Source organism: Equus quagga, chromosome 15, assembly GCF_021613505.1.
Source record: "Equus quagga isolate Etosha38 chromosome 15, UCLA_HA_Equagga_1.0, whole genome shotgun sequence".
Classification (NCBI taxonomy): domain Eukaryota; kingdom Metazoa; phylum Chordata; class Mammalia; order Perissodactyla; family Equidae; genus Equus; species Equus quagga.
The window spans coordinates 93,133,658-93,161,604 of NC_060281.1; the positions used below are offsets into that span (position 1 = coordinate 93,133,658).

Below are 27,947 nucleotides of genomic sequence, written 5' to 3' on the forward strand. Positions count from 1 at the left end.
GCTTTCACCTAGATGAGATGGGCCACTCACACCAGGTCACAGAATAATGGAACCAGGAAGCGGTCCTCCACCGACCCAGGGTAGAGGCAGGGAGGATTCAGTGGGGAGGAGTCACCTGTAGTCCTTGGAAGCAGGAGGACTCTGCATGGGCGGAAGGACAAAGGGCTGTCAACTCCCACCTCTGCAACAGCCATGCCGGCAGGTCCTGAATCACCAGCCCCAGGAGACACTTCACAGCCAACATGGGTTCCACACGAGAGAGGCCAGGCTCCCAGGACCCCCTGCTGCTCCTACTGGCCCAGCCTACTCCACACCAATGCAGATGGCCAGAGCTCACTCTTGCCCTCCTCCCACAGGGCCAAAAAGCTTCCTCAAACGTGGCAATTACTGCCGACAGCATTTGGGAAGTGAACATGCAGAAAGGATACACCCTCTCACCAATTAGCTGCTTCTTTGATGCCTCTGATTCTTTTCCAACCTCAAGAGAATACTTCGTCCCTTCCGTGGGAGGAAGCCCGTGAACTCAGGGGGCTGCTGACACGTCTGTTAACTGACGGCCAGCTCAGAGATCCTGGGGGAGGGCACCTAAAGCAGCAACTCCTCTGCAATGACTAACTCTTAATCAGTTCTAAAATAAACCCAACGACATGGTCAAGGTCCCTGACTGTCCCTCCACAGTAGTTACCAGGAAGACACATCTCCTAGAACCAAGTCACCTGCAGTCAGACCTTATAAAGAAGAGAGCACTGTCCCAGGAGCCAGAGATCAGCCCAGGGGCCCCAGGAGGACCCACATCATGGCTGGTCCCTCCATGCGGCTCTGGACTATACCAGACAGGGCAAGGTTCTATCTCCCAGGCTGCTGGCTCCTAGTTATAGACAGATGACAGGTCCTGCTGGGGTAGATGCTGTTGGAACTGAAGGTGCCCTGAAGTCTGCTGCCTGAGCTTCCCCACATCCTCTCCAGGTGGCTGCCCAGTCTGTGCATGAAGAGCTCCAGTGACGAGGAGCTCACCAGCTCACTGAGCTTCCCCACATCCTCTCCAGGTGGCTGCCCAGCCTGTGCATGAAGAGCTCCAGTGACGAGGAGCTCACCAGCTCACTGAGCTTCCCCACATCCTCTCCAGGTGGCTGCCCAGCCTGTGCATGAAGAGCTCCGGTGACGAGGAGCTCACCAGCTCACTGAGCTTGGTTACATGGAAACAGTTTACAAATCTCCGTCAGAGACAGCAGGTGGAGCAGCAGCTCACCAGGAACTGGGGGCCGATGCCCTGGACCCCAACATGGGCTCTGCTACTGGCTGCTGCACGGCTGGCGCCTCACCTCACCACTTGGAGCCTCTTGAACCCAGGCTGCCCCCAGGGCACCAGTGCAGGATGGGAGTGGGGAGCACTGGGAGAGATGCAGTCGCTCCACATCTCAGCTGGCACTTGGAGTTGTCAGTTGTGCTATTTTAGCCTTTCCATTAGGTGTGGTACCCCAAGTGGATTCCATCTGTTTTCCTTACAATCACTGTTGAACATCTTTTCAGGTTTTTGGCTGCCATCATGTATCTTCTTTGGTAAAGTGTCATTTTAAATCTTTTACCCATTTTTTAATAGGGTGATTTGTTTCTTATCATTGAGTTTTTAGAATTCTTTATATACTCTGAATACAAGACCTTTGTCTGATTTGTGTTTTGCAAATATTTTTCTCTGTGTTGTGGCTTATCTTTTCATTTGCTTAAGTGTCTTTCAAAGGGCAGAAATTTTCAATTTTGATGAAGTCTAATTTAATTTTTCTTTTGTGGATCATGCCTTTGACATCATATCTAAAAATGCTGCCTATCCCAAGGTCATAAAAATTTTTCTCCTGTGTTTTCATTCTTCTTTGAAAAGACTTTCTTTTTTTAGGGTATATGTTTTCTTCCAGAAGTTTTATAATTTAAGGTTTTATAGTTGGTTCTATGACCATTTTTAGTTAATTTTTATATAAAGTAGGACGTGTAGTGTAAGGTTCATATTTTTTTTGCATGTGGATGTTCAGTTGTTCCAGCACCATTTGTTGAAGACTATCCTTTCTCCACTGAACTGCCTTTGTCAAATATCAGTTGACCATATAAGTGTGGGACTATTTCTCGACTCTGTTCTCTTCTACTGATGAATGTGTCTATTCTTTTGCTAATACCACACTCTTTTGATTACTGTGACTGTATAGTAAGTTTTAAATCAGGTACCACGAATCCTCCAACTCTATTCTTTTTAAAAACTATTTTGGCTATTCTAATTCCTTTGCCTTTCCACAGAAATTTTAGAATCAGCTTGTCAACGTCTAGAAAAAAGTCTGCTGGAATTTTGGTTGGGACTGCTTTGAATCTACAGACAATCTGGGGAGAATTAACCTTGCAATGATATTGAGTCTTCTGATCCATGAACATGGTATATCTCGCCTTTATTTACGCCTTTGATTTCTTTTACCAGTGTTTTATGTTTTGTAGCATACAGATGACGCACATTTTATAAGATTTATACCTAAGTATTTCATGTTTTTTGGTGCTAGAGTAAATGATACTTCTCTTAAAATTTTCAATTTCCAGCTGTTTACAGATAATATATATAAATACAATAGATTTTACTGAACAGGGAAGCTGACTTGTGACCCACCGTCAGTCTCACCTGGGTCCAGGCACATGAACTTGCAGCATTCCTTGGGGTCTTTGCGGTACTGCTGGCAGCCCTGGGGCCGTTCGCAAAGGGCAGCCACACACATCTCAGGCTCCCCTCCATGGCAGGTGCAGCTCAGGCATGGATCATCCCCTTTAGGAGTGAAGTAGAACCCTTCATCTACCACGTTATCCTTGATGTCAACACACGTCTGACCTGCAATAGGCACATACATATGCGTTACCAGTGGAAGCCCTGACTCTCCCCACCTGGGCCTGGGACAGGAGCTGGTAAGATTGTGCCTGAGAGCCCTCCCAGTAGTGGAATGCTGTGCATTTGCCCCACGGCCACAGGTAGCAGCTGTCCAAGAGAGGTCACTACAACATACTGTTAGGAAAAAGCACACCTGGCTAGGGCAAACCTAGCCATGAGCCCAGATTGCTAGGACACAGGAAAGTGCCCGATTCCAGTGGAAAGTCCTTGGGAAAGTGTTTGCTTTGAAGTTGCCTAAGCAGTTTACTTATGAGTCCCTCAATTTTAAGATGCAGCTGCCATACATCTTAACGATTTTAAAATCAGAATGTGTCTTGAATGAGGCTCTCAAGAAGCTGCTGGTTCCTGGGAAGACGATCCACTGGACCTCAGACACTCACCATAACCTCTGCGCAGAGCTGACCTGGGACTAGAGGAAGAGGAGTGACCATGGCCAGAGACAGGAGGGAGCTGAAAACTCAAAGTCTTAAGCTGGTAGTCAGACATGACAGATGCTGGGGGGAAGGGATGAGGTATGAGGCAGGGGCAGGTCTTCAAAGGGATACAGGCTCAGTGAAAGGCAAATGGGCATGAGAAGCAAGTTTTTTCCAGTCTCTAAATGCAATAGGGATGTCTTCTGAACAGAAGTTCCATAGCCACGGGTCTGTGTGTCACTTAAATCTGGGGTCAAATCTATGTAACTCATGTGGTCAGGAACTTGCAGGGCACGAAACTCACATAAAATTATTCTTTGCTAGAATGGAGAGAACAAAGAATGAAGGAAAATTAGTACAGCCCTCAGAGAAATGCAGGGCACCATTAAGGGCACCAACATACACGAAATGTGAGCACCAAAAGGAGGAGAGAGAAAGAAAGGAGCAGAAAAAAATATCTGAAGAAATAATGGCTGAAAACTTCCCAAATTCACTGAAAAACAAAGACCTACACATCTAGGAAGCTCAATAAACTCGAAGTAGGATAAACTCAAAGGGACCCACAAACAGACACATCAGAGTAAAAACACTGAAAGTGAAAGTCAAAGACAAAGTGAAAACCTTAAAAATAGCAAGAAAAAATGACACTACTTATAAAGGAAGCCCAGTAAGACTAACAGCTGACTTCCCAGCAGAAATAACAGAGGCCAGAAGGCAGTGGGATAACATATTCAAAGTGCTCAAAAAAACCCCTCATCAACCAAGAATCCTACATCCAGCAAAATCACCTTTCAAAAAATGAAAGCAAATAAAGACTTTCCCAGATAAACAAAAACAGAGAGAATTTGTTGCTTTCAGACTTGCCTTACAAGGAATACCAAAAGAAATTCTTAAGGCTAAAATCAACTGACTCACCGATAGTAATTTGAATCCATATGCATACACAAAAAGCACCATAAAAGGTAATTATTGTAAAAGTATAAATATGTATTTTTTTCTCCTTTAGTCTCTTAACTGATTTAAAAAGCAATCGTATAAAGTAATATGTAAGTAATGTTAATGTTGGGCCTCTGCATATACCATGTGTGTGACATATTTCCCACTAACAGCATGAAGGAGGTTATGTGGAGCAAAGCTCTATTGGGTTAAGGAAACAACTGCAGACAGTAAAGGGATAATTACAACAATATATCACTGAGTTTGTAACACTAAGAGATCTAATGTGTCATGATTTGGATACGACATGTTGTACACGGAATAGACAGTGGTAGTGGTTGCACATATCCATGAATATACTAAAACCACTGAATTGTAAGGTATGTAAATTATATCTCAATAAAGCTATTAAAAAAAGAGATAATGGCAGAGATTTTCCTATAATTGATCCAACACATAAATCCTCAGGTGCCCTAAAAGGACAAATAAAAATAAATCAATAGCTAGACAGTGTGATGAAACTTCAGTGTTATGAACAAAGGAAACTCTCAAAAGCGAAAGAGAGATGAAGACTGCCTACTGTTCTGTGTTCTTTGAGGTGACAGTCAGTCCGGCGTGGCCACAAGATGCAGCACAGGAGAGGCTCAGGAAAACCATTTATTTCATTCACAGAGACAGTCCCCACACGCTGAAGGAGGCACACGGGAAGAGCACCGAGGAAGAGGCTCAACCAAGCGGGCGGGGAGCTGAGAGGATGCGAGGACCCGCGACAAGTGCCCTTACTAGGGTTGGGGGAGGACACAAGCAAAGGCATGAGGGGATTTCACAGGAGCGTTTGAAGGTCACCAGGTCACAGTCAGGAGAGGGAAGGAGGGGGAACTTCTGGCAGAAGCCAACATTATCACACTGGTGCACCTGGCTACCTGGGCGGAGCTCAGGGCCTGTTCATGGGATGTCAAGGCAACAGGAAGATATGAAGTTTAAAATTTATAATACACAACAAACCTAGGAAGGGCATATGACAGTTCAGAGCAAGGAATGAGCAGAAGCAATAAAATAACATCTTCAAAGCCTTGAGAAAAAGTAACTGTCAACAGACAAATCTATACCCAGCTAGACTAACATTCAGGATTGGAGGCAAAATACAGACATTTCATACAGAGACTAGTAGAGTGAGGCCCTAACACAACCTCATCTCAAAGAGCTCCTGAAGAAAGTATCTGAGGAAGGAAAAATCAAACCCAGGAGGAAGAAGTGGGATGTAAGAAGAAACTGAAAAACATGTGGGGAAATCTAAACAACTGCTGCCTTCCCCAAAGAGCGCTCACTTGAGAAGCATGAGAACAACGTTAAACTAAAACAAAGCACAACAGGGGCACACAGGTCAGACGCTGGGAACTGCTGGAGCTGTCCTCGTATTATTCAGAAGGAAGTTAGAGACACTATCTTGAGATTTTTTTTTTAAAAATCAATAACATCCTTTAAAAATGTAAGAGTAACCACTAAAAGGATAGCTATATATAATATAATTTTTGAACCAGTATAGGAAAAAAAGAGACTAGAAGTCAGAAAGAGAGATAAAAGAAGCAAACAAAATCCTGGGTAAATAGCACAAAATAAGACACTAAAAAATTCAAAGATTTAATCAAAAGAGGGCAAAAAGACATATCGAAAGGAAGCTAGCACAGAAATATTATGTAATAATAATAAAAAGCTACTATCCATTGAGAACTTTCTAAATGCCGAGTACTGTGCTTTGCACTGCACATGTATCAGCTAATTTCATCCAACACCACAGTGAAGTGTGTGCTCTATCACCCCCTGACCCCTGATGTGGAACTTGAGGGACAGAGCTTAAGAAACTTGCTCAAGGCCAAGCTTGGACTCACACTTTGGCTGTCTGGCTATTAAGTCTGTTCTGCTAACACCATTCTATAGCTAGCGCTAGAAAAGAAGTAGACTTTAAGTAAACAAACAAAAACTACTACAGATAAAAAAGATCATTACATAATGATGAAAAGGTTAAATTCACCAGGAAGATGTAACAATTAAAAAGTCTATGTCGAAGGGGGCGGAGCAAAATGGCGGGGTGAGCTGACCCGGGATTCTCTCCCCTCGAAAATACAGCAAAAGATTGGAAGAACTGAATTTCAGAGAATAAACATAACGCCAGCTCGTTAGAGACCCACAATACCAACAAGGTGGACATCATAAACCTTGCTTACACCTTTGGAGGCGCTGGAACGGTAGAGAGAACATCGCTCCCTCCCCTAGAGTCTGCAATCGCTGCGGCGCGGGTCGGGAAGGAGCGGGGGAGGGGCCGCGACCGGGGGATCATCCAGGACTCCTGCCGCTGGTTCAGTGGAGACCCGCTGACGGGGGAAGCTTCTGTCCGCGGGGACCCTATAAATCAAGGGCCTTGGGAGACCAGAGAACAGAACTGATCTGAACCCAGACCTGAGCGTGTGAGTCACAGCCGCCCCTCCCCCCTAACAAAGCCAGTGGGCGCAGCCATCTTGCCCCAAGGCGGAGAGCTAACACACCGCTCTTGCCCCCCATCTAGTGGTGACAGGCTGTAACTACACCTGAATTCTACCACCATGCGAAAAAACTGCTCCTCTACCATCCAGCAATTTATAAAAGCCCCAGACCAGAAGGAAAACAATAACAACACAGAATTAAGTCCTGAGGACTTGGAAGTAGGTAAACTAAGTGATAATGAGTTCAGAGCAGCTATAATCAAAAAACTCAATGAGGTAGAGAGAAAGATAGAGAAACAAGCCGAGTTCTGGAGTTACTTCACAAAAGAGATTGAAATCATAAAGAAGAATCAAACAGAATTACTTGAGATGAAAAACACAATGGACCAGATAAAACAGAATACGGATTCCCTGAATGCCCGTGTAGACAACACAGAGGAGCAAATTACCATAATTGAAGATAGACAGGCTGAATGGCGCCAGACAGAGGAAGAAAGAGAACTAAGGATTAAAAAAAATGAGGAAAATCTCCGAGAGATAATGGATTCAATGAGGAGTAAGAACATAAGGATCATAGGAATTCCCGAGAATGTGGAAAAGGAAAATGGAGCAGAAAGTGTGCTTAATGAAATTATTGAAGAGAACTTCCCAAATCTAGGGATTGACAGAGAAATGTGTGTAGAGGAGGGTTTTAGATCTCCTAGATTTGTCAATGTAAAAAGAGCTACCCCACGGCACATGGTAGTAAAGTTGGCAAAAAGGGAAGATAAGGAAAGAATACTCAGGGAAGTAAGAAAAAAAAAAGAGAATAACCTATAAAGGAGCCCCTATCAGACTGTCAGCGGATTTCTCTACAGAAACCCTACAAGCTAGGAGAGAATGGAGTGACATATTCAAAGCTTTAAAGGATAAAAATCTTCAGCCAAGAATACTCTATCCAGCAAGAATTTTCTTCAGATATGAGGGAGAAATTAAATCTTTTCCAGACAAACAAAAGTTAAGGGAATTTGTAACCAAAAGCCCTCCATTACAAGAAATCCTCAAGGCTCTCATACCTGAAAAAAGAAAAAAGGGAGAAAGGGGACACAATCCACAGACTAGGGAGACCGATGGATAGAACCAGAACAGGATAGCAAATATTCAATTATAGCATTAGGGTAAAGGTAAGGAAACCACCAAAACAAGGACGATCTTAGCACTCTAACTACAAATTAATAAGACGAGTTGGAATAAAAAATGAAAATAATTATTTAGGAGGGGAAGAGCAAAGGGTCTAAATCAGTATTGGTCGAGTAAGTAAGAGACCACCAGAGAACAGACTATATTATACACGAGATTCTAAATACAAACTTCAAGGTAGACACTAAAATAAAGTACAGAACAGACTCACAAATCATAGATAAGGAAAAATCTAAGAAACCAAGCATAAGAAATTGCAGTATTAAATGGGTAGTCTAAAGCAAACAGGAAAAGAAACGCAGGAAAACAAGATAATGAGCGACAGATTAACAGCACTAAGTCCACATGCATCAATAATCACTCTCAATGTGAACGGATTGAACTCTCCAATAAAAAGACACAGAGTGGCAAAATGGATTAAAGAACACGATCCAACAATTTGTTGCCTCCAGGAAACACACCTCAGCCCCAAGGACAAACACAGACTCAGGGTGAAGGGGTGGAGGACAATACTTCAAGCAAATAGCAAGGAAAAAAAGGCAGGTGTTGCAATTCTCATATCAGACCAAGTGGATTTCAAAATAAGACAGGTAAAGAGAGACACAGAGGGACAATATATAATGATCAAAGGGACACTTCATCAAGAAGAAATAACGCTTAGAAATATCTATGCACCCAACACAGGAGCACCAAGATTCATAAAGCAACTATTAACAGACCTAAAGGAAGATGTTAAAAACAACACAATAATAGTAGGGGACCTCAACACCCCACTCACATCAATGGACAGATCATCCAGACAGAAAATCAACAAGGAAATAGTGGAGCTGAATGAAAAACTAAAACAATTGGACTTAATAGACATATATAGATCACTCCACCCTGAAGGAGCTGAATACACATTCTTCTCAAGTGCACATGGAACATTCTCTAGGATAGACCATATGTTGGGAAACAAGGCAAGCCTCTACAAATTTAAAAAAATTTGAAATAATAACAAGCATCTTCTCAGATCATAGTGCTATAAGGCTAGAAATTAATTACAAGAAAAAAGCTGAGAAAGGCACAAAGATGTGGAGACTAAACAACACACTACAGAACAAGCAATGGATCACTGAAGAAATTAAAGAAGAAATAAAAAAAATACTGGGAAACAAATGAAAATGATAGCATGCCATAGCAACTCATATGGGATATAGCAAAAGCTGTAGTAAGAGGAAAATTCATCACAATACAGGCACATCTTAACAAACAAGAAAAATCCCAAATAAGCAACCTTAAAGCACACCTAACTGAACTAGAGAAAAAAGAACAAATGAAGCCCAAAGTCAGCAGGAGAGAAATAATAAAAATCAGAGCAGAAATAAATACTATTGAAACGAAAAAGGCAGTAGAAAGGATCAATGAGACAAAGAGCTTGTTCTTTGAGAAGATAAATAAAATTGACAAACCACTAGCCAGACTTACAAAGAAAAAAAGGGAGAAAGCTCAAATAAACAAAATCAGAAATAAGCGAGGAGAAATAACAACAGACTCTGCAGAAATACAACAGATTATAAGAGAATACTACAAAAAACTATATGCCAACAGAATGGATAACCTAGAGGAAATGGATAAATTCTTGGACTCCTACAATCTCCCAAAGCTCACTCAAGAAGAGGCAGACAATTTGAACAGACCAATCACAAGGAAAGACATTGAAACAGCAATCAAAAACATCCCAAAGAATAAAACCCCAGGACCAGACGGCTTTCCTGGGGAATTCTACCAAACTTTCAGAGAGGATTTAATACCTATCCTTTTCAAGCTATTCCAAAAGATTAGGGAAGATGGAACACTTCCTAACACATTCTATGAGGCCAACATCACGCTGATACCAAAACCTGACAAGGACACCACGAAAAAAGAGAACTACAGGCCAATATCACTGATGAACATAGATGTAAAAATTCTAAACAAAATTTTGGGAACCAGAATTCAGCAAATAATCAAACGAATCATACATCATGATCAGGTGGGATTCATACCAGGAACACACGGATGGTTCAACATCCGCAAATCAATCAACGTGATACACCACATCAACAAACTGAGGAATAAAAACCACATGATCATCTCAATAGATGCAGAGAAGGCATTTGACAAGATCCAACAGCCATTTATGATAAAAACTCTGAACAAAATGGGCATAGAAGGAAACTACCTCAACATAATAAAGGCCATATACGACAAACCCATAGCCAACATCATACTCCATGGGCAAAAACTGAACGCCATCCCCCTGAAAACAGGAACGAGACAAGGATGCCCTCTATCACCACTCTTATTTAACATAGTTCTGGAGGTCCTGGCCAGAGCAATCAGGCAAGAAAAAGGAATAAAAGGAATCCAAATAGGGAGGGAAGAAGTGAAACTCTCGCTGTTTGCAGACGACATGATCTTATATATAGAAAACCCCAAAGGATCCATTGGAAAACTGTTAGAAGTAATCAACAACTACAGCAAAGTTGCAGGGTATAAAATCAATTTACATAAATCAGTAGCATTTCTATACTCCAGTAATGAACCAACAGAAAAAGAACTCAAGAATACAATACCATTCACAATCCCAACAAAAAGAATAAAATACCTCGGGGTAAATTTAACTAAGGAAGTGAAGGACCTATATAAGGAAAATTACAAGGCCTTTCTGAGAGAATTGGATGACGACATAAGGAGATGGAAAGACATTCCATGTACATGGATTGGAAGAATAAACATAGTTAAAATGTCCGTTCTACCTAAAGCAATCTACAGATTCAACGCCATCCCAATCAGAATCCCAATGACATTCTTTACAGAATTAGAACAAAGAATCCTAAAATTCATATGGGGCAACAAAAGACCCCAAATTGCTAAAGCCATTCTGAGAAAAAAGAACAAAACAGGAGGCATCACAATCCCTGACTTCGAAACATACTCCAAAGCTACAGTAATCAAAACAGCATGGTACTGGTACAAAAACAGGTGCACAGATCAATGGAGCAGAATTGAAAGCCCAGAAATAAAACCACACATCTATGGACAGCTTATCTTTGACAAAGGAGCTGAGGGCATACAATGGAGAAAACAAAGTCTTTTCAACAAATGGTGCTGGGAAAACTGGAAAGCCACATGTAACAGAATGAAAATTGACCATTCTTTTTCACCATTCACCAAAATAAACTCAAAATGGATCAAAGACCTAAAGCTGAGACCTGAAAGCATAAGGCTTCTGGAAGAAAACGTAGGCAGTACACTCTTTGACATCAGTATTAAAAGGATCTTTTCGAACACCATGCCTTCTCAGAGAAGGGAAACAACAGAAAGAATAAACAAATGGGACTTCATCAGATTAAAGAGCTTCTTCAAGGCAAATGAAAACAGGATTGAAACAAAAAAACAACCCACTAACTGGGAAAAAATATTTGCAAGTCATATATCTGACAAAGGCTTAATATCCGTAATATATAAAGAACTCTCGCAACTCAACCACAAAACATCAAACAACCCAATCAAAAAATGGGCTGGAGACATGAACAGACATTTCTCCAAAGAAGATATACTGATGGCCAATAGGCACATGAAAAGATGCTCATCATCGCTGATCATCAGGGAAATGCAAATCAAAACTACACTAAGATATCACCTTATACCCGTTAGAATGACAAAAATATCGAAAACTAATAGCAACAAATATTGGAGAGGTTGCGGAGAAAAAGGAACCCTCATACACTGCTGGTGGGAATGCAAACTGGTGCAGCCACTATGGAAAACAGTAGGGAGATTCCTCAAAAAATTAAAAATAGAACTACCATACGATCCAGCCATCCCACTACTGGGTATTTATCCAAAGAACTTGAAGTCAGCAATCCCAAAAGTCCTGTGCACCCCAATGTTTATTGCAGCACTGTTTACAATAGCCAAGACGTGGAAGCAACCTAAGTGTCCAGCAACAGACGAATGGATAAAGAAGATGTGGTACATATATACAATGGAATACTACTCAGCTGCAAAACAGAACAAAATCATTCCATTTGCAATAACATGGATGGACCTTGAGAGAATTATGTTAAGTGAAATAAGCCAGCGAGAGAAGGATAATCTTGTGTATGACTCCACTCATATGAGGAATTTAAAACTATGGACCAAGAACAGTTTAGTGGACACCAGGGGAAAGGTGGGGTGGGGGGTGGGCACAAAGGGTGAAGTGGTGCACCTACAACACGAATGACAAACAGTAATGTACAACTGAAATTTCACAAGATTGTAACCTATCAATAACTCAATTAAAAAAAAAAAAGAAAAAAAAAAGTCTATGTCCCCAATAACATGATCTCAAGACAGACAGAGCTAAAACTAGAGAATATCAAGGAAGAACGGGTGAATCAACACTGCAGCGAGGGGCTATAACCCCTCTCTTTCAACAACTGATGCATCACACAGCCATACTGACCTGATTTGAGCAGTACCATCAATAAGCCTGTTAAATAAATGTATAAAGAATCCTATGGCCAAGAGTTCAAGCATACATGGAACAATAACAAAAATGAACCCAATTCAAGGCCACAAAACAAATCTTAAAGAAAAAAAGAAAGTAAATATCATGCTTTCTGACCACGAAACAATTAAGCCACTAAATTAAATTAGAGACCTAATTAAATTAAATTAGGGAAAACTGAACCTTAAATGCCTTATATTAGAAAAAACTAGGGCCCAGCCCGGTGGCACAGCGGTGAAGTTCGCACGTTCTGCTTCTCAGCAGCCCGGGGTTCACCGGTTCAGATTCCAGGTGCGGACGTGGCACCGCTTGGCAAGCCATGCTGTGGTAGGCGTCTCACATATAAAGTAGAGGAAGATGGGCACGGATGTTAGCTCAGGGCCAGGCTTCCTCAGCAAAAAGAGGAGGATTGGCAGTAGTTAGCTCAGGGCTAATCCTCCTCAAAAAAAAACAAACAACAACAAAAAAATTAAGGAGTTAAGAATTTAACACTAGAAGTCAGTAAAACAAAAGAATAAACCTAATAAAAAGGTTGACAGCAGAAATTGATGGCACAGAATTAATGGCACAGAAAACAGATACACAGCACTGACAATCCATTACTACTCAAAGCTGGTTCTTCATAAATATTAATTAAACAGGCAAACCTCCAGTAAGACTGATCAAGAAGAAGGGAGAAAGTATAAATAATATTAGGAATCAAAAGGAGGTCATAATGACAGACATACAAATGCTTCAATAAATTCATAAGAGAATGCTAAGAGAATTTTATAACCATGAATTAGAAAATTTAGATTACATAAGCAACGCCCTAGGTAAATATGACTTAGCAAAACTGACTGGAAAACTTGAATACATCTATAATCATTAAAGGAACTAAATCAATGTTAAAAACCTATACCCAAGATATATGTATACATACACACACACCCCCACACACACAGCCCCCTTAGCTCTGTCCACTCAGAGGATGTAAAAGCAATGAGCATAACTAGTGCCCAGATCCCTCAAGGCTCCTTAGAGAAAAGGCTGACTCTAGAGAGCGTAAGATGAATCTGGAAAGGCTCAAGAACGATTGGGGACAGGTCAAAAGGACAGCTTGTGAAATAAAGTGACAGAACTGAAAGGAGAAATACAAATCCATAATTGTATCTGTGGACTTCAACACCTCCCTCTCAGCAACTGACAGAACTCCCGGACAGAACATCACTGAGGATATAGACTGTCTGAACAATACCATCAACTGATAAGATCTAATTCACACACACACTCCCCACTCCAAAAGATAGTATCCTGGGGGCATAAAACATAGCTCAACAAATTTAAGATAACTGTTATCGTACAGAGGTTCTTTTCTGACTACAACAGAATCAAACCAGAAATCAGTAACAGAAAGACAACAGGAAAATCTCTGAGCACACAGAAGTTGAAAAACACACTTCTAAATCCATGGATCATAGGAGGTCTCAAAAAAAAAAATAAAATACACAGAACTGAATGAAAATGAAACTATAACATATCTAACTATGGGGGATGCAGGTCCATCAGTGCCAAGAGGGACATTTACAGCATGAAATGCTTACACTACAAATGAGCAAAGGTCTCAAATCAATAAGCTAAGTTCCTACCTCAGGAAACTAGAAAAAGAGCAAAATATGTCCAATGCAAAGAGAGGAACTAATGAAGATAAGAGCAGAAATCAGTGAAATTGAAAACTGAAAAAGAGAAAAATCAATGAAACAAAAAGTTGGTTCTTAAAAAAAAAAGGAACAAAATTGATAAGCCTCTAGCACAACTGTAAAAATAAAATGGGAACAACACAGATCACCACTATCAGGAATGAAATAGAGGCTACCACTATAAATCCCGCAACTATAAAATCTGCACCATTAGCAGGAGAAGAAGAGAATACTATGAACAACTTTATGCTCATAAATTTGAAAACTTAGAAGAAATGATCAATTCTTTGAAAACCACAAACTACCAAAAACTCACCTAACACGAAACTGACAATTTGAATAGTCCTAAAACCATTAAACAAGTTGAATTTATAATTAAAAAGCTCCTCCCAAAAGAAATTTCTAGACCCAAATGGTTTTACTGGAGAATTCAATCACATGTTTGAAGAATTAACACCAATTCTACATAATCTCTCCCCAGAAAACAAAAGAGGAAGGAACATTTCTTAATTCATTTTATGAGGTCAGTATAACCCTGATATCAAAGCCAAAGACAGTATTTAAAATAATAAAAAAAAAAAAAAAACAGAAAAAACCCCTACAAACCAATATTTCTTATGGACTTAGATGCAAAAATCTTCAATAAAATATTAGCGAACCAAATTAAACAATATATAAAATGAATTATACACCATGAGCAAGTGGGATTTATTCTAGGTATGCAAGCTTTAATATCTGAAAATCAATGTAACCTATCACCTCAAATTGAAGCTAAGGAAGAAATATCATATGCTCATATCAAATGATGCACAAAAGCATTTGACAAAATCCAATACTCATTTATGATTAAAAAAAAAAAAAAACTCTTTGCAAGTTAGGAATGGAGGGGAATTACTTCAACTTGACAAAGAACATCTCCAAAAAAACTCTATAGCTAATGTCATACTTTATGGTAAAAGAACTAAATACATTGCCCATAAGCTTGGGATATCTGCTCTCCCCACTCTTACTCAACACAGTGCTGGGATTTCTAGCCACTGAAACAACACAGGGCAAAGAAATTAGAGACGTAGGTTTGAAAGAAAGGAAAGAAAACTCTCTCTATTTGCAGGTGACATGATTGTCTACATAGAAAATTCGAAGGAATTTATCAAAAAATCTCATATTGGGGCTGGCCCCGTGGCTGAGTGGTTGGCTTGGCGCGCTCCGCTGCAGGCAGCCCAGTGTTTCATTGGTTCGGATCCTGGGCGCGGACATGGCACTGCTCATCAAACCACACTGAGGCAACGTCCCACATGCCACAACTAGAAGGATCCACAACGAAGAATATACAACTATGTACTGGGGGGCTTTGGGGAGAAAAAAGAAAAAAATAAAATCTTAAAAAAAAATCTCATAGAACTAATCTAATAAGTGAGTTCAGCAAGGTCAAAGGATACCAAGCTTAAAATACAAAAACCAATCACATTTCTTTATACTAACAATAAACATGTAGAAACCAAAGTTTAAAACACATACCATTTACAATTGTTCCGAAGAAAATGAAAAATCTAGATATACACTTAAACATGTACAGGATCTGCTGGCTGTGAAAATTACAAAATGCCAATGAAAGAAAGAAAACAGTAAATAAATGAAGAGACATACCATGTTCATAGATTGGAAGATCCAAGATAGTAATGATATAAATTCTCCCCAAACTGATCTATAGGTTTAATGCAATTTTTATTTAAATTCCAGCAAGGTTTTTGGAGACAGACAAGCCTATTCAAAAATTTATAGAGAAAAGGCACAGGCCTTAGAATACTAAAACAATTCTGACTGAGAAGAATAAAGTGGGAGGAATCACTTTCTGATTTCAATGCTGATTATGAAGCTACAGTAATCAAGATAGCGTGGTAGTGGCAGAGGGTTAGACAAACAGATCAACAGAACAAACTAGAGAACCCAGAAATACACCCACACGAATATGCCCAACTAATTTTTGACAAAGGCACAAAAGTAATTCAATGGAAAAAGGACAGCTTCTCAACAAATGGTGCTAGGGCAACTGGACACTCACAGGAAAAAAATGAACCTTGACCTAAATCTCACACCTTATAAAAAAATTAACTAAAAATGGCTCATAGACTTAAATTTAGAACATAAAACTATAAGACTTTTAGGAAAAAAACACAGGAGAAACTCTTCAGAAAGTAAGGCAAAGACTTCTTAGCTTTGACACCAAAAGGAGCATCTATAAAAGGAAAAATTGATAAATTAGACTTCATCAAGAGTTAAAACTTCTGTTCTGTTAAAACCAATGTGAAGAAGAGAAAGACAAGCTATAGGCTGGGAAAAATATTTGCAAGCAACATATCTGGCGAAGGACTAGTACACAGAATACAAAAAGACTCTCAAGTCAACAGTAAAAAACCCCAAACAATCCAATTAGAAAATGGACAAATGACACGAACAGACATTTCACCAAAGAGAACACAGGGATGGCAAACGAGCACATGGAAACGTGTTGAACGTCACTCGCATCAGGGAACTGCAGATTAAAACCACAATGAAACAGCACTACATATCTATTGGAATGTCTAAAACTTAAAAATAGTGTAAACAAGTGTCTAGCAAAGATGTGGAAAAACCAGATCACTCACACACTGCTGGTGGGAACATAAGACAGCACAGCCACTCTGAAAAAGTTCGCTAGTTTCTTAAAAAAACTAAACATGCAACTACCACGCAACTCAGCACGAGCAATCCCAGCATTTATCCCAGAGAGTAAACATGTGTGTTCGCATAAAAACTTGTACATATGTAAGATGAATAAATGTTCATATTAAACTGTAACAGCCAAAGACTAGAATTAGTCCAGATGTTCTTCAACAGGTGAATGGTTAAACAAACTGAAAACCATGAAATGCTACTCAGGAATAAAAAGGAACAAACTAGTGATCTATGTAACAATTTTGATGACTCTCCAGGGAATTAGAAGGAGGCAATCCCAAAAGGTTAGACAGTATATGGTTCAATTTGCGTAACGTTACAGAAATGAAAAAACTTTAGAAATCTTAGCAGTCACAAGGAGGCAGGGATAGGGGAGGGGTAAGAGAGAGGGGGGGTGTGGTTATTAAAGGACAATGAAAAGGATCTTTGTGGGGCTGAGACTGTCCACATCATGACTGTGCTGGTGAATACAGGAAGCTACACAGGTGATAAAATTCTATAGCACTCACACACAAGCAGGCATGAGTACAAGTAAACCAGAGATATCTGAGTAAGATCAGTGGATTGCGTTCAAGTCAATATCCTGGCTGTGGTATTATACTATAGTTTTGCAAAATGTTCCCATTTGGGGAAACCAGGCGAAATGTACAAGGGATCTCTGTCTTATTTCTTTTAAATGCATATGAATCTACAAGGATCTCAATAAAAATTTCAATTAAAAAAAAGTATAAACGGTACAATTAAGCATCAAAATATCAGCAAACCAAAGCTGGCAATACATATACAAAAGTCATGAGGATGGTTTAACATCAGAAAATCTTTACTGTAAAACAGTAGATAACAAATAAAATTATGTAATGTAAAATAAAACAGTAATGTAAAACAGTAAATAAAGAAAAAAATAATCCCAATAAATGCAGAAAAAGCATTTACTAAAATCAATACATTTCTATACTGTAAAAAATCCCAGCAAATCAGGAAGAAGGGTACTTCCTTAACTTCACAAAGGCATCTGCTAAATCCTACAGAGAATGTTCTATTCAATGTGAAACGCTAAAAGCCTTCCCTTTTAGGTTGGGAAGGTAAGATGCTTACTACCACTTAGAAGCAACACTATCCTGGAGACCTTAGCAAGAAAAGTAACACCAGGGAAAAAAACATAAAGAAATTAAAAGCCAAAGATTTGAAAGAAGACACAAAAATGCCTAAATAGAAACTCTAGGAGAAATCACCAAGTAAGAGAACTAATTCATAAGGGAATTCAGAAAATATCCTAAACTTCATACAGAGAGAAGACCAAGAACAGGCAACATAATGGTCAAGAACAAGGCAGGGCAGCCCGCCACCAGCTAAGAAGATTCGTCACAAAGCCTCTGCGAAGCTGGTGTGGTATCGACACAGATTGACCAACAGCCAAGGGGCAGAATGAAACCTCGACCCATGACAAATCAGTGAGGACGGGAGTGGTGGTCCAAATAAACCGAGCTGAGATCCACTGAAAGCCTTCCCTGCCTCACACTCCACACGTGGGTTCAATCCGGCCTTCCACCCATGGCAGGCAGGGGAGGGGGGTAGCATGAAGGAGCCCTGCCCTCAGACAGCACAGCCACACTGAGAGCCCCTGAGGCTGAACGAGACCCCGCTGTGGAATGTGGGCAAGTGAGCTTGCAGAGGGACTGGGAAAGACCCATGACACACAGAGCAGTCCAGATGGGCAGACAGAGAAGCAGGGCGAGAGATCTTGGAAGGACCTGTGAGGAGCCAGGAAGGAGACTAAGGGAGTCAGAGGCACCGGGATGCCACGAGATTTGGCACGTCCTTTGGTCACCACTCTCATTTAGTCTCCCAACACAACTGAGGTGGCGAGGGCAGGAATTATCACGTCTACCCTAGGAAACAGAAATGAGGGCTCAGAGACATCAACTGCTGCCCAGGTCACAGAGCTGAACAGAGGGCCAGCCAGGCCCATACTCAGCTTGGGTCCCAGCCCAGGCTCTTGTCCTCAACACTAAGGCATCTTCAGAGCAATGTGTGAGCCAGGCAAGGAACGCCTGCTGCACCGCTACAAAACAGGGCTTCTGCCTCAGGGCAGCATGTGGTCCAAGTCCACTCAAGGTCCACAACGAGGTTGAGAAATCAGAACGCCACATTCCCACGACAAGCACCCTTCCTTACAGCTCACTAGAGGAGTCACATTCAAGGTGGCTTACTTCTTTTACACAGAAACGAAGACTTCTCATAGCAGTTCTCGGCGTGCCAGCTGTGCAGGTCGTGGTGGCGGAGGGTGGGGAAGTGGAAGCACTGGAGCTGGGCACAGAACACATTGTCACTTTCAGACATAGCCGAGGCAAAGATGGGGTCTGGGGGCAGGAACACCTCTGAGGAACCTGTGGGGAAGACAAAAGGGGCCCGGCCATTACAAGATGTCAACACACCAGTCACACACAGTCCGCATGGGGACCAAGGACCCCCTAAAGTGGACCATCAATCAAAGAGGTTGTGGAGCGCCAAGCGCCAGCTGTACTGTGGGGACGGCACTCATTTGCCCACGACCTCCCTAAGCTCCTCCGAGTGCAGCTCTGGGCACCTGCCTGACAGGGGCCTCGCTCCTCAGAGCCAGGGAGGAAGCACAGGGACAGCGACACTGGGAGGAGAGCTGGAGGAGGGCTGTGCTTAGCGGAAGAGGTTTAAAGGGAGCAACAATATGAAGAGTGACTAAAATGTACGAGTTCACGTGGATAAAAGGAACAAATAGAGGAGAGCAGGGGGAAGTTCCCCCTTACAACAGTCTCAACTAATAAATGGAGAAGGAACTGAAAAGGCGCCCACTGCACCTGCCAGGAAGACACGATTCAGGCAGATTCATGGCTCAGATGCCCACAAGGAGCATGAGCTGGCCAGGTAAACTCCTGGAAAGTGCTGGCTCCCTGGGACCCCCTCCTAGCTCTGTTATCCGCGCAGCCCCTGCTTCCCAAGCTGGGACCAGGAGATCAGAAACCACGCTACCTTCAAAGCCCATGGGGGGTTTGCGGGTGGTCAGGGAGGGGCCTCAAACCTCTAAGCCTCTCCTCTGCAACATTCTGGAGGCAGGGCTCTGGCCACGTGCGGGGTGCAGCACAGCCAGCCGACAGTGCTCACTCCACCTTGGAGAGCCCTCCAATGCTGGGCTGCCCGAAGACTGCTGGAGGCTAACCTGGACACGGATCACTGGAAACACCCTCATTTTACCAAGAGGGCAATGTGCTTTGCCCTTAAACAGCAATGAGGCATTCCCACACAAGCCTTTTGAACTCTATGTGCTCCCAACGCTAAGCATGAAGCTTGATTTTGAAGAGTCAGTGAGTCTGGAGGCAGGACCTCATTCCGAGGGCACTTGGAACATGGTCTCCTGGCTTGCTAACAAGGGCAGGGAGATGGGCTTTTGGGGAATACGGAAGGCTGGAAAGCGAGTCCTTGGCTGACAGGCACAGCCAGCATCAGCGTACCCCTGCCCAGTGACATCAGGGCCCCAGGGTACTGCCGGCCTCACCTGCTGTGGTCAGACTCACAGGAGGACCATGGCGGGACAGAGGAGTGGGCCCAGGCTCTCCCACATCACCTGGGGGCTTATCTCCATCACTAACGGTGGGTGCTGCCACGAGCACCCTGTCACCAGCCCACTGCTGTCTTTCTCCAGGCTCCCTGCTCCCCAATGAGGCCTGCTGTACCCGTGTACTCTCCTCCTCTCCCTCAGCTGCCCCTTCAGCTGGGAGGCCCCCTCTTTTTAAAAAACTGTTTTCTACACTATTTGGCTTCTTGTTTCACAGGATGAAAAATGAACAGATTCCTCCCATCCTTTATAAAAACACAAGTCTTCAGCCCTGAGTATAGCTGCCAACCCAGAGAACAATTTCAGCGCATGACTGCAAAGCTTGTACAAGGCCACAAATGACCTCCCAGGGTAGAGTCCAGGGACCTGGTCCCACTTTTGCCCCTCTCTCGGCTGGCTGGACCGGGCCAGAGCCAAGTCAGAGGGTGGCTCAGGCAGATGCAAGCCGGGATTCCCAGACCCACCGAGCCATGTGCAGATGGAGGGTACAGAGAGCAGCTGAGGGGAGAGGGCTCCTCCCACCCACTGGTACCCACACGACCACCTAGGTCTCCTCATTCTGTGCTGGTCAGAGGCCCTATTTACCCCAAGGTCGTGTGGGATGCAGTTTCTCAAAACCAGGGACTATGAAGACCACTTCTTTTGCCAAACTAGAAGAGCCTTCTCAGCCTTCCTTTTATTTGTCTTCTCTATGGCATTTCATACTCCAATTTCTTAAGGATGTCTCCAACTTTCTCTGACAGCATCTAAAAGCAGCTAATCCCCAACACACTTTACGTGGTCTTCCATTAGCATCTGCAGTTGAGTTGAGTAGCATCCCCCCAAAATTTATGCCCACCTGGAACGTCAGAATGTGACCTTATTTGGCTCTCGAGATAAAATCATCCTTGATTTGGGGTGAGTCCTAAATCCAATGACTGGTGTCCTTATAAGAAGGGGAGAGGACACAGAGAGACACACGGAAAATGGCCATGTGAAGACAGAGTGGAGATTGGAGTGATGCTGCCACAAGCCAAGGAATGCCAGGAGCCACTAAAAGCTGGAGAAGGTGCAAGGAAGGATGCTCTCCTGGAGCCTGTGGAGGGGCCGTGGCCCTGCCGACACCTTGATTTTGCACTTTTGTCTCCAGAACTGAGATGAAGTAAATTTGTGTTGTTTTAAGCCACCAAGTTCACGGTGCTCTGCTAGGGCAGCCCCAGGAATCGAACACAGCCTCCTAATCACTCTCTGTCACAATTTAACACATTTGCAGGCCCCAATCCTGCAAACAGGCACCCAGGGTACGCTGGGCAACAGCAGGCCTCAGGGCTCCACTTGCCTTGTGGGGCTGACATCTGAGTGGGGGTATAAACAGCGGAGACAGATGACGAGCACAGACCTACTAAGTGAGTGAAGTACACATGATACAGGAAGGTTATGGTGGCTACAGGAAGAGAAAGCCGGAGCGTGGAGGTGAAGGCAGGCCTTGGAGCAGGGACAGCAGGAAAGAGGTAGGGGGAGGGGTGCACTGACCTTCCTGACACCACTTGTGCTGGGGATTCCACGCCACCCACAGGCTCGCTGCTTTGCTAGAGGGACTCAAGGGACCCCACATGTAGCCGGTGTCATGGCTGAGATTTATTACAGCAATGTAGCAAGATACACACCAGCAGCAAGGGGAACGGACAGCTCAGGCAGAGTCCGGAGGAATCCAGGCCAGGCTTCCCGAGCGCTCTCCCTCCGGACTCGAGGGTGCCACGGAGTGGGGCTTTGCCAGCAGCGAGCTGCAGCAACAGCAGTGTGTGGCGTTTCTGCCCAGGGAAGCCTGGGTACCGACACCCTGCCCACCACAATTCCGGACTCACCAAGGGAAGCAGGCATCACTATAAATCCCGCTGTTCATGAAGTCCAGGCAGCCTGGCACTGCAGGCTCCACCTCATCCCTGAGCTGGTCACCCATGCTACCTTCTCCTACACCAGAGCGGGCCCTGAGCCTGGGGAAGGAGCGTCCCAGGGAGGGCTTACAGCGGGAACAAGGGTGGCATGTGGGAAGAGCAAGGCAGTCAAGTGGCTGGAGAGGAGGGCCAGGGGAATGGTGGGAGGGGAGGGCAGAGGGAAAGGGTGCTGCAGGCCCCAGTGAGGGCCATGCCTTGTGGGAGAAGGAGGGCCTGAGGAGTAGAGGGCTCTCTGGCAGCTGTGTGAGGAGACTGGGGTGAGTGGGGGTGGGAGCAAGGGATGAGCATCAGATCTGGTGGTTGTGACCTGGTGACAGGTGATGAGATTCTGGACGTGTCTGAAAGGGTGTGAGGTGTGAGGGAAGTCAGGGAGGACCCCTTTGTCTCCAGCTCTAGCACAGATCCCTCTCCAGGGCCTGCCCCTGCTTCCTAGACAGCCTTTGCCCTCAACAGCCTGCTCTGCCTGAAGGACCACATCTTGCAGAAAGGCAACGCAAGCAGAGTTGCCCCAGTTGGAAACCGGGAGGCACGGAGGTGGCATGCCATTGTACCTGCAGACCCCTACTCACAGACCTCCCTCCAGCACACTCCCTCCTCCGCTCCCCCACCCCCCACCACAGCAGGTAGGCCCTCAGCCAGAGTAACGGCAACAGCCCCAACACTCCTCTCACTCCTCTGCACACGAGCTGCCCTTAGCCTGGCATACAAAAGCATGTGAAATGCCACCTAAGTCCTGCTGTCATGTCTCCTCCTGCACGTCCATCAGGCAGCCACTCTCATCTCTGTGTCTCTGTCCCCTGCTCCCTAAGCATGGAAGAGCCCTCCATCGCTGCAGTAGGGGGTGACCCTCACTAACTTTTCTGGCCAATGTGCCATCTGTCTTCCCACCAGCAGGCCATCAGCCTCTCAGGGCAGTGCCTCGCCTTCCTGTCCTGGTATGGCAGCACCCACGGTACGAGCCTGCACTGGGGCCCACCAGGGGCTGTGTGGCTCCTCCCAGAGGCCTGCTGCAGAGACAGCCACCCCACTCTCAGGGGTGTCTTTCTTCAGCAGAACTGGAGCCTGATCCTAGCTGACCCCACTCCGGCCTGATGTCACCTCGCCCAGAGGGCAGGGTCTCTGCACTGTGTCTTCTAGGCCAGCCTGAGCCCTGGCCCTACCCCCCATTGCCCCTCCTTCAATGCTGACAGAGGCTTCTAGATCCAAGGTCCTACTGGCAGGTGCAGGACAGGTCAAGGCACACAACACGATCACATCCTCCCCAGGTGCAGGCACCAGGGCCGAGAAGATGGAAGCACACCTGGTCTTTGCCCACCTGTGACGGGGGTGAGCCCCTAGAGGCAGACACACTGAGACACTGCTGGACAGTGGGGGCAAAGATGCCGAGTCTACCTTAAATGAGCAAGTTACACAACACACGGACACATCACACACACAGTATGCTTCCATTTTTATATTTTAAAATAAATAGCGCATGTAATAACCAGAAACTGCAGTGATACTGGTAAGAGGAATGATGGGGGCCCTGCACGGCGGCCTGTGGGAAAATGCAGATGTTTCCCTTTAGAAAGCACAGATCTGTTTTTTTCAAACTTTGGCCATAACTGTTATACAAATGGTGATCTCGTGTTCTTTCGAGGCCACAGCTCTCGGTCTCCAGTGCACGCCAGGACCCGGGTGCTGTCAAATCCTCAGGTGCCGGGTTGACAGACCGTGCAGACAGGGCGCAGAGGCAGAGACACCCTCCTGTGGGAGAGGCCAAGGAAGCGTGTGCCCGAAGGCCCCCAGGAGAACTCTCTTGAGCAGAGTTCCAAAATTAAAATACATGGGGAGTGCCTGCTTGTAGGTACAAGAAGTATGTATACACATATAATACCACACACGCACTGTTGTGCCAGTACATAACACACATTACAAAATGCACAAAAATAGGAAAAAGTTAGACAAGATATAGACGAAGCAAACATTTTTAAACATCTTCCTGTGATGGCTCCCTCCTACCATTAGCTAATATTCTTAGGCACAATCTGTCCTTAGGGAGGGGCTCATGATTAACGACAACGGATTGAAATCCACTTCATGCTGTCTTTGTGACCTGGCACCTTTGGGTGAGTGTGCTCCTCGGACCCAGCTGGACCCCGTTTTACAGCAGGCTGCACCTGGCAGAGTTCCTTTGGAAGCAGAAGGGCGGGCTCTGCCATTCTCTTACTTGCTTGGGGTTGTGTTTTCAGCATTCTCTTCACTCTGCAGTTTCGCAGCAGAAATGTTTTAACATGGAAATTTTCAAATACACATGAAAGCAGAGAGAGGAGTATGACGACTCCCCCATGAGGCTTCAACACTGCCTCCACCCTGCAGTTTGTTTTGTCTGTCCCCCTCCCCACGGAAATTCCTCCCCTGCAGACAGAGCACAGCTCACCCTACACACAGATATGCGCCTCCTGAAACCGCACAGCCACAACACGACTGTCACACCTAAGAAGACCTCTACTACAAAAAAAAGCATGTCAACCTCTACTACAAATTCATAGGCACTTTCCCTAATTGTCCCCCCAAAGTTTTTTAGAACTTTCCCCCCAATCCAGGATGCCATTGAGGTTATGTGCTACATTTGGTTTTAGGTTTCCTTAGCTTCTTCGAATCTAGAACAACTCATGATGTTGAGCTGTGTCATGTGTCTGGGCCAGTGACCTTGCAGGAGAAGAATCTTTCTTATCCACATAATCATTTGGTGACCATTGCTTAAATCCCTAACAGAATTCCCCAGTCCAGTTAAGCAGGCACATGCTGCACCCACGCAGAGCTGCTGGACGTCAGGCCCCACAGCACCACCTGTGTGCGGCCCACTCTTGCCTCGGAGCCCCTTGCACACTGAGCCACCATTGCCAGTGTTGACAGACACATTCATCTTTTCCTAAATTTCAGATTCCTGGTGGAGCCACAGAGACCATTATGGCCAGTGGAGCCCACTAATGCCATTCTAATGCCCGAGAGGATGGTCCCATGTCTCCCAACTCAGAACAAGCTGTCATGCCACAGAGACTCAAGTCTTCTCCTTTGAACTAACTGTGTCATGAAGATAACTGTGTCCAGGAGAGTCTACACTGTCCCGAAGGCCGGTACCCTCTGCTGGGGTAAGGGGCGATGGGCCCTGGCCTAGGATTTACCTCCAACAGCTGTGATTAGAGCAGATAAGAAACTACTCGGACAACTACGCTCTGCAAGGCACCCTGTGACTTTGGTCCTGGAAACCCAAAAGCCATTTATTTGTCAACTACTCCAGTGGGAAATCTAAATAGTACGCCCAGAAACTTTGGGAATGCAAATGTGGGTAGGCTTTTAGTAGGACATTAGGAGGACATGAGAATGGGGTGACATCCTAAGCAGGAGTGGGAGCCAGTGGGTGAGGTCCCCTCTGCTGGGGCCTCTGCAGTGCCACCTCTGCACCCCCTGCCCTGGGGGCCTGCCTCTCTCCAGGGCAGCCTGCTGCCCAGGGCCCTGGCCCTTCTCAACACCAGTCCTGTCTGTGCCTTCACCCATTCTGGGCGGAAACACAGCCAGGACCTGCCGTAAAGTTACTCAGGCTGGGAAGAGGGACCTGAGCTGGGGGCTGGCCCTGGAGTGCCTGCCCATCATCATAGCCCTCCCAGTGATCTGGGACCCATTCCTCTCCATGACCCCAGCACCAGGCAGCCCTACGGGCCAGGCACCACCAGTGAGAGGGTGGGGGTAAGTGGGGAGACCCCAGCAATATCCCCCTGTTCAATTTCAACTCAACAATTCTTCAGAGAAAAGACCAGAAAGGCTTACCTTTGAACGCTACCTCCCAGCGACCTTCTAAAGAGCGGTTCCGGCCAGTGACGACATATTGGTAGCCAACCCACAACCTATAGGAGGGCAGAAACGCAGGAAACCTCAGTGCAGTGGCAGGGAAGCAGCCATCAACTGTGCGTGCGTGCGTGTATTTTAATAGTTATACCGACCTTTAAAATATTGAGCTTCTCAGGGCCAACCTTCCTCACCAAAAAACCAAAAACAAATTAAGCTTCTAAAAGCATTAATGATTTTGTTTTGATACTTAATTTCAATAAAATGAATTAAAATTCTAAACAATGAATTCACAAGTCAGAAGAAGTTTTATCTTGGGTAACTCCTACCAAGGCTCCTTTTTTTTCCTTTTTACTTTTTTTAGTGGTTGCCCTAGAGTTTGCAACACATATTTATAACCAAGTCCACTTTTTTTTTTCTGCTTTTTCTCCTCAAATCCCCCCAGTACATAGTTGTATATTTTAGTTGTGGGTCCTTCTAGTTGTGGCATGTGGGAGCCGCCTCAACATGGCCTTGTGAGCAGTGCCATGTTCATGCCCAGGATCTGAACCAGCGAAACCCTGGGCCACTGAAGCGGAGCACGTGAACTCAACCACTCGGCCATGGGGTTGGCCCCCTGCCAAGACTCTTTATTAGCTGATCCAACAAAGCTTTCACACTCTAAGTAAGACCCACCTTATTCTTGACAGACATCCAGCTCCATGAACATAACTCTATGAATACACTAAAACCACAGAACAGTATACTCTAAAGGGGGAAATTTTATGGTATGTGAATTACATCTCAATAAAAAACAAACCCTTGTGAGCATACACTGAGGTGCTGGGTAAAACCACGCTCACAGCTTCCTGCTGTCTCGCAGTCAGAGCCCAGCCAGGCCTGTGGCATGCACTCGTTGCCACAGCAAGGGGCCATGCACACAGACACAGCCGACTGCCACAGCCTCCTGCAGAGTGTGTACCCCTCACCTCAGCCTTCCAGCCCCACTCCTGGAGATGCCTGTCAGTAGGTCCAGTGCCACCGTGGGAGCCCTGGCACTGGCACTCTGCCCCTTCAGCCTACCGCCGTGTGCACACACACCCTGAGGGTACGGGCTGCTTCCCCACCTGCTGGGCTATGCCCTCTCGCCTTTCCACGGACTCACAACCACCCTGTGATCTAGGAGTTACTTTTTTCACTTTGTAGCTGCCAAAATAGCAAGGTCTCTTGATTTGCCACTGTCACAATGCATAATGGTAGAGCCAAAACCCAACTCGGGTCTTGAAAGAAAAGCTCTCTTTCCACCTGCTGTGGTCATCGCACTCCTACAACAAGGTGGCAGCCGGTGCCATTGCTGCCAGCACCGGCCGTCTGGTCACCCCTGTGATCCACTCCCCCGACCCCAGCAGTGTGGAAGGGGCAGTATGATGTGACCTCCAGAGGAGGAACACTAAAGTCCTCAGCACACACCTGCCCCCAAAACAAAAACCCCCAAAACACTGGGCCTGGAAGACGTTGGCAGTCAGCCTCCGTTTTCACATTCTCCTTGATGCCACAGAGCCTGGGTGTCAAGAGGCAGGCTCTGAAGACAGACACCAGAGTTGGGACCCAAGCATGCCCCAGCTAGCGTGTGCCCACGGCCACAGGCTCACCCACCCTGGGCCTCAGTCTTCTTACCCACCACCCTGCTGTGGTTTCTGGGGGGACAAAATGAGCAGGCCCCTGGAGAGCACTGAGCACAGGGCCTGACAGAGCCCACTTTCTCGGAAGGAACCTCCACCT

The 27,947-nt window shown here is 44.9% G+C and overlaps 1 protein-coding gene across 6 annotated transcripts in view; it reads right to left on the bottom strand.

Moving 5' to 3' along the window:
- Positions 1-27,947, bottom strand: part of DGCR2 (DiGeorge syndrome critical region gene 2) — an 89,281-nt gene that overhangs the window by 8,803 nt on the left and 52,531 nt on the right. For all 6 annotated transcript variants that reach the window (XM_046639047.1, XM_046639049.1, XM_046639045.1 and 3 more), the window contains 3 exons: positions 26,169-26,245; positions 19,046-19,222; positions 2,654-2,857 (listed from right to left, as the gene is read on the bottom strand). In XM_046639047.1, coding sequence (XP_046495003.1) covers positions 2,654-2,857; positions 19,046-19,222; positions 26,169-26,245 — 458 coding nt within the window. The remainder of the gene's footprint in view (positions 1-2,653; positions 2,858-19,045; positions 19,223-26,168; positions 26,246-27,947) is intronic.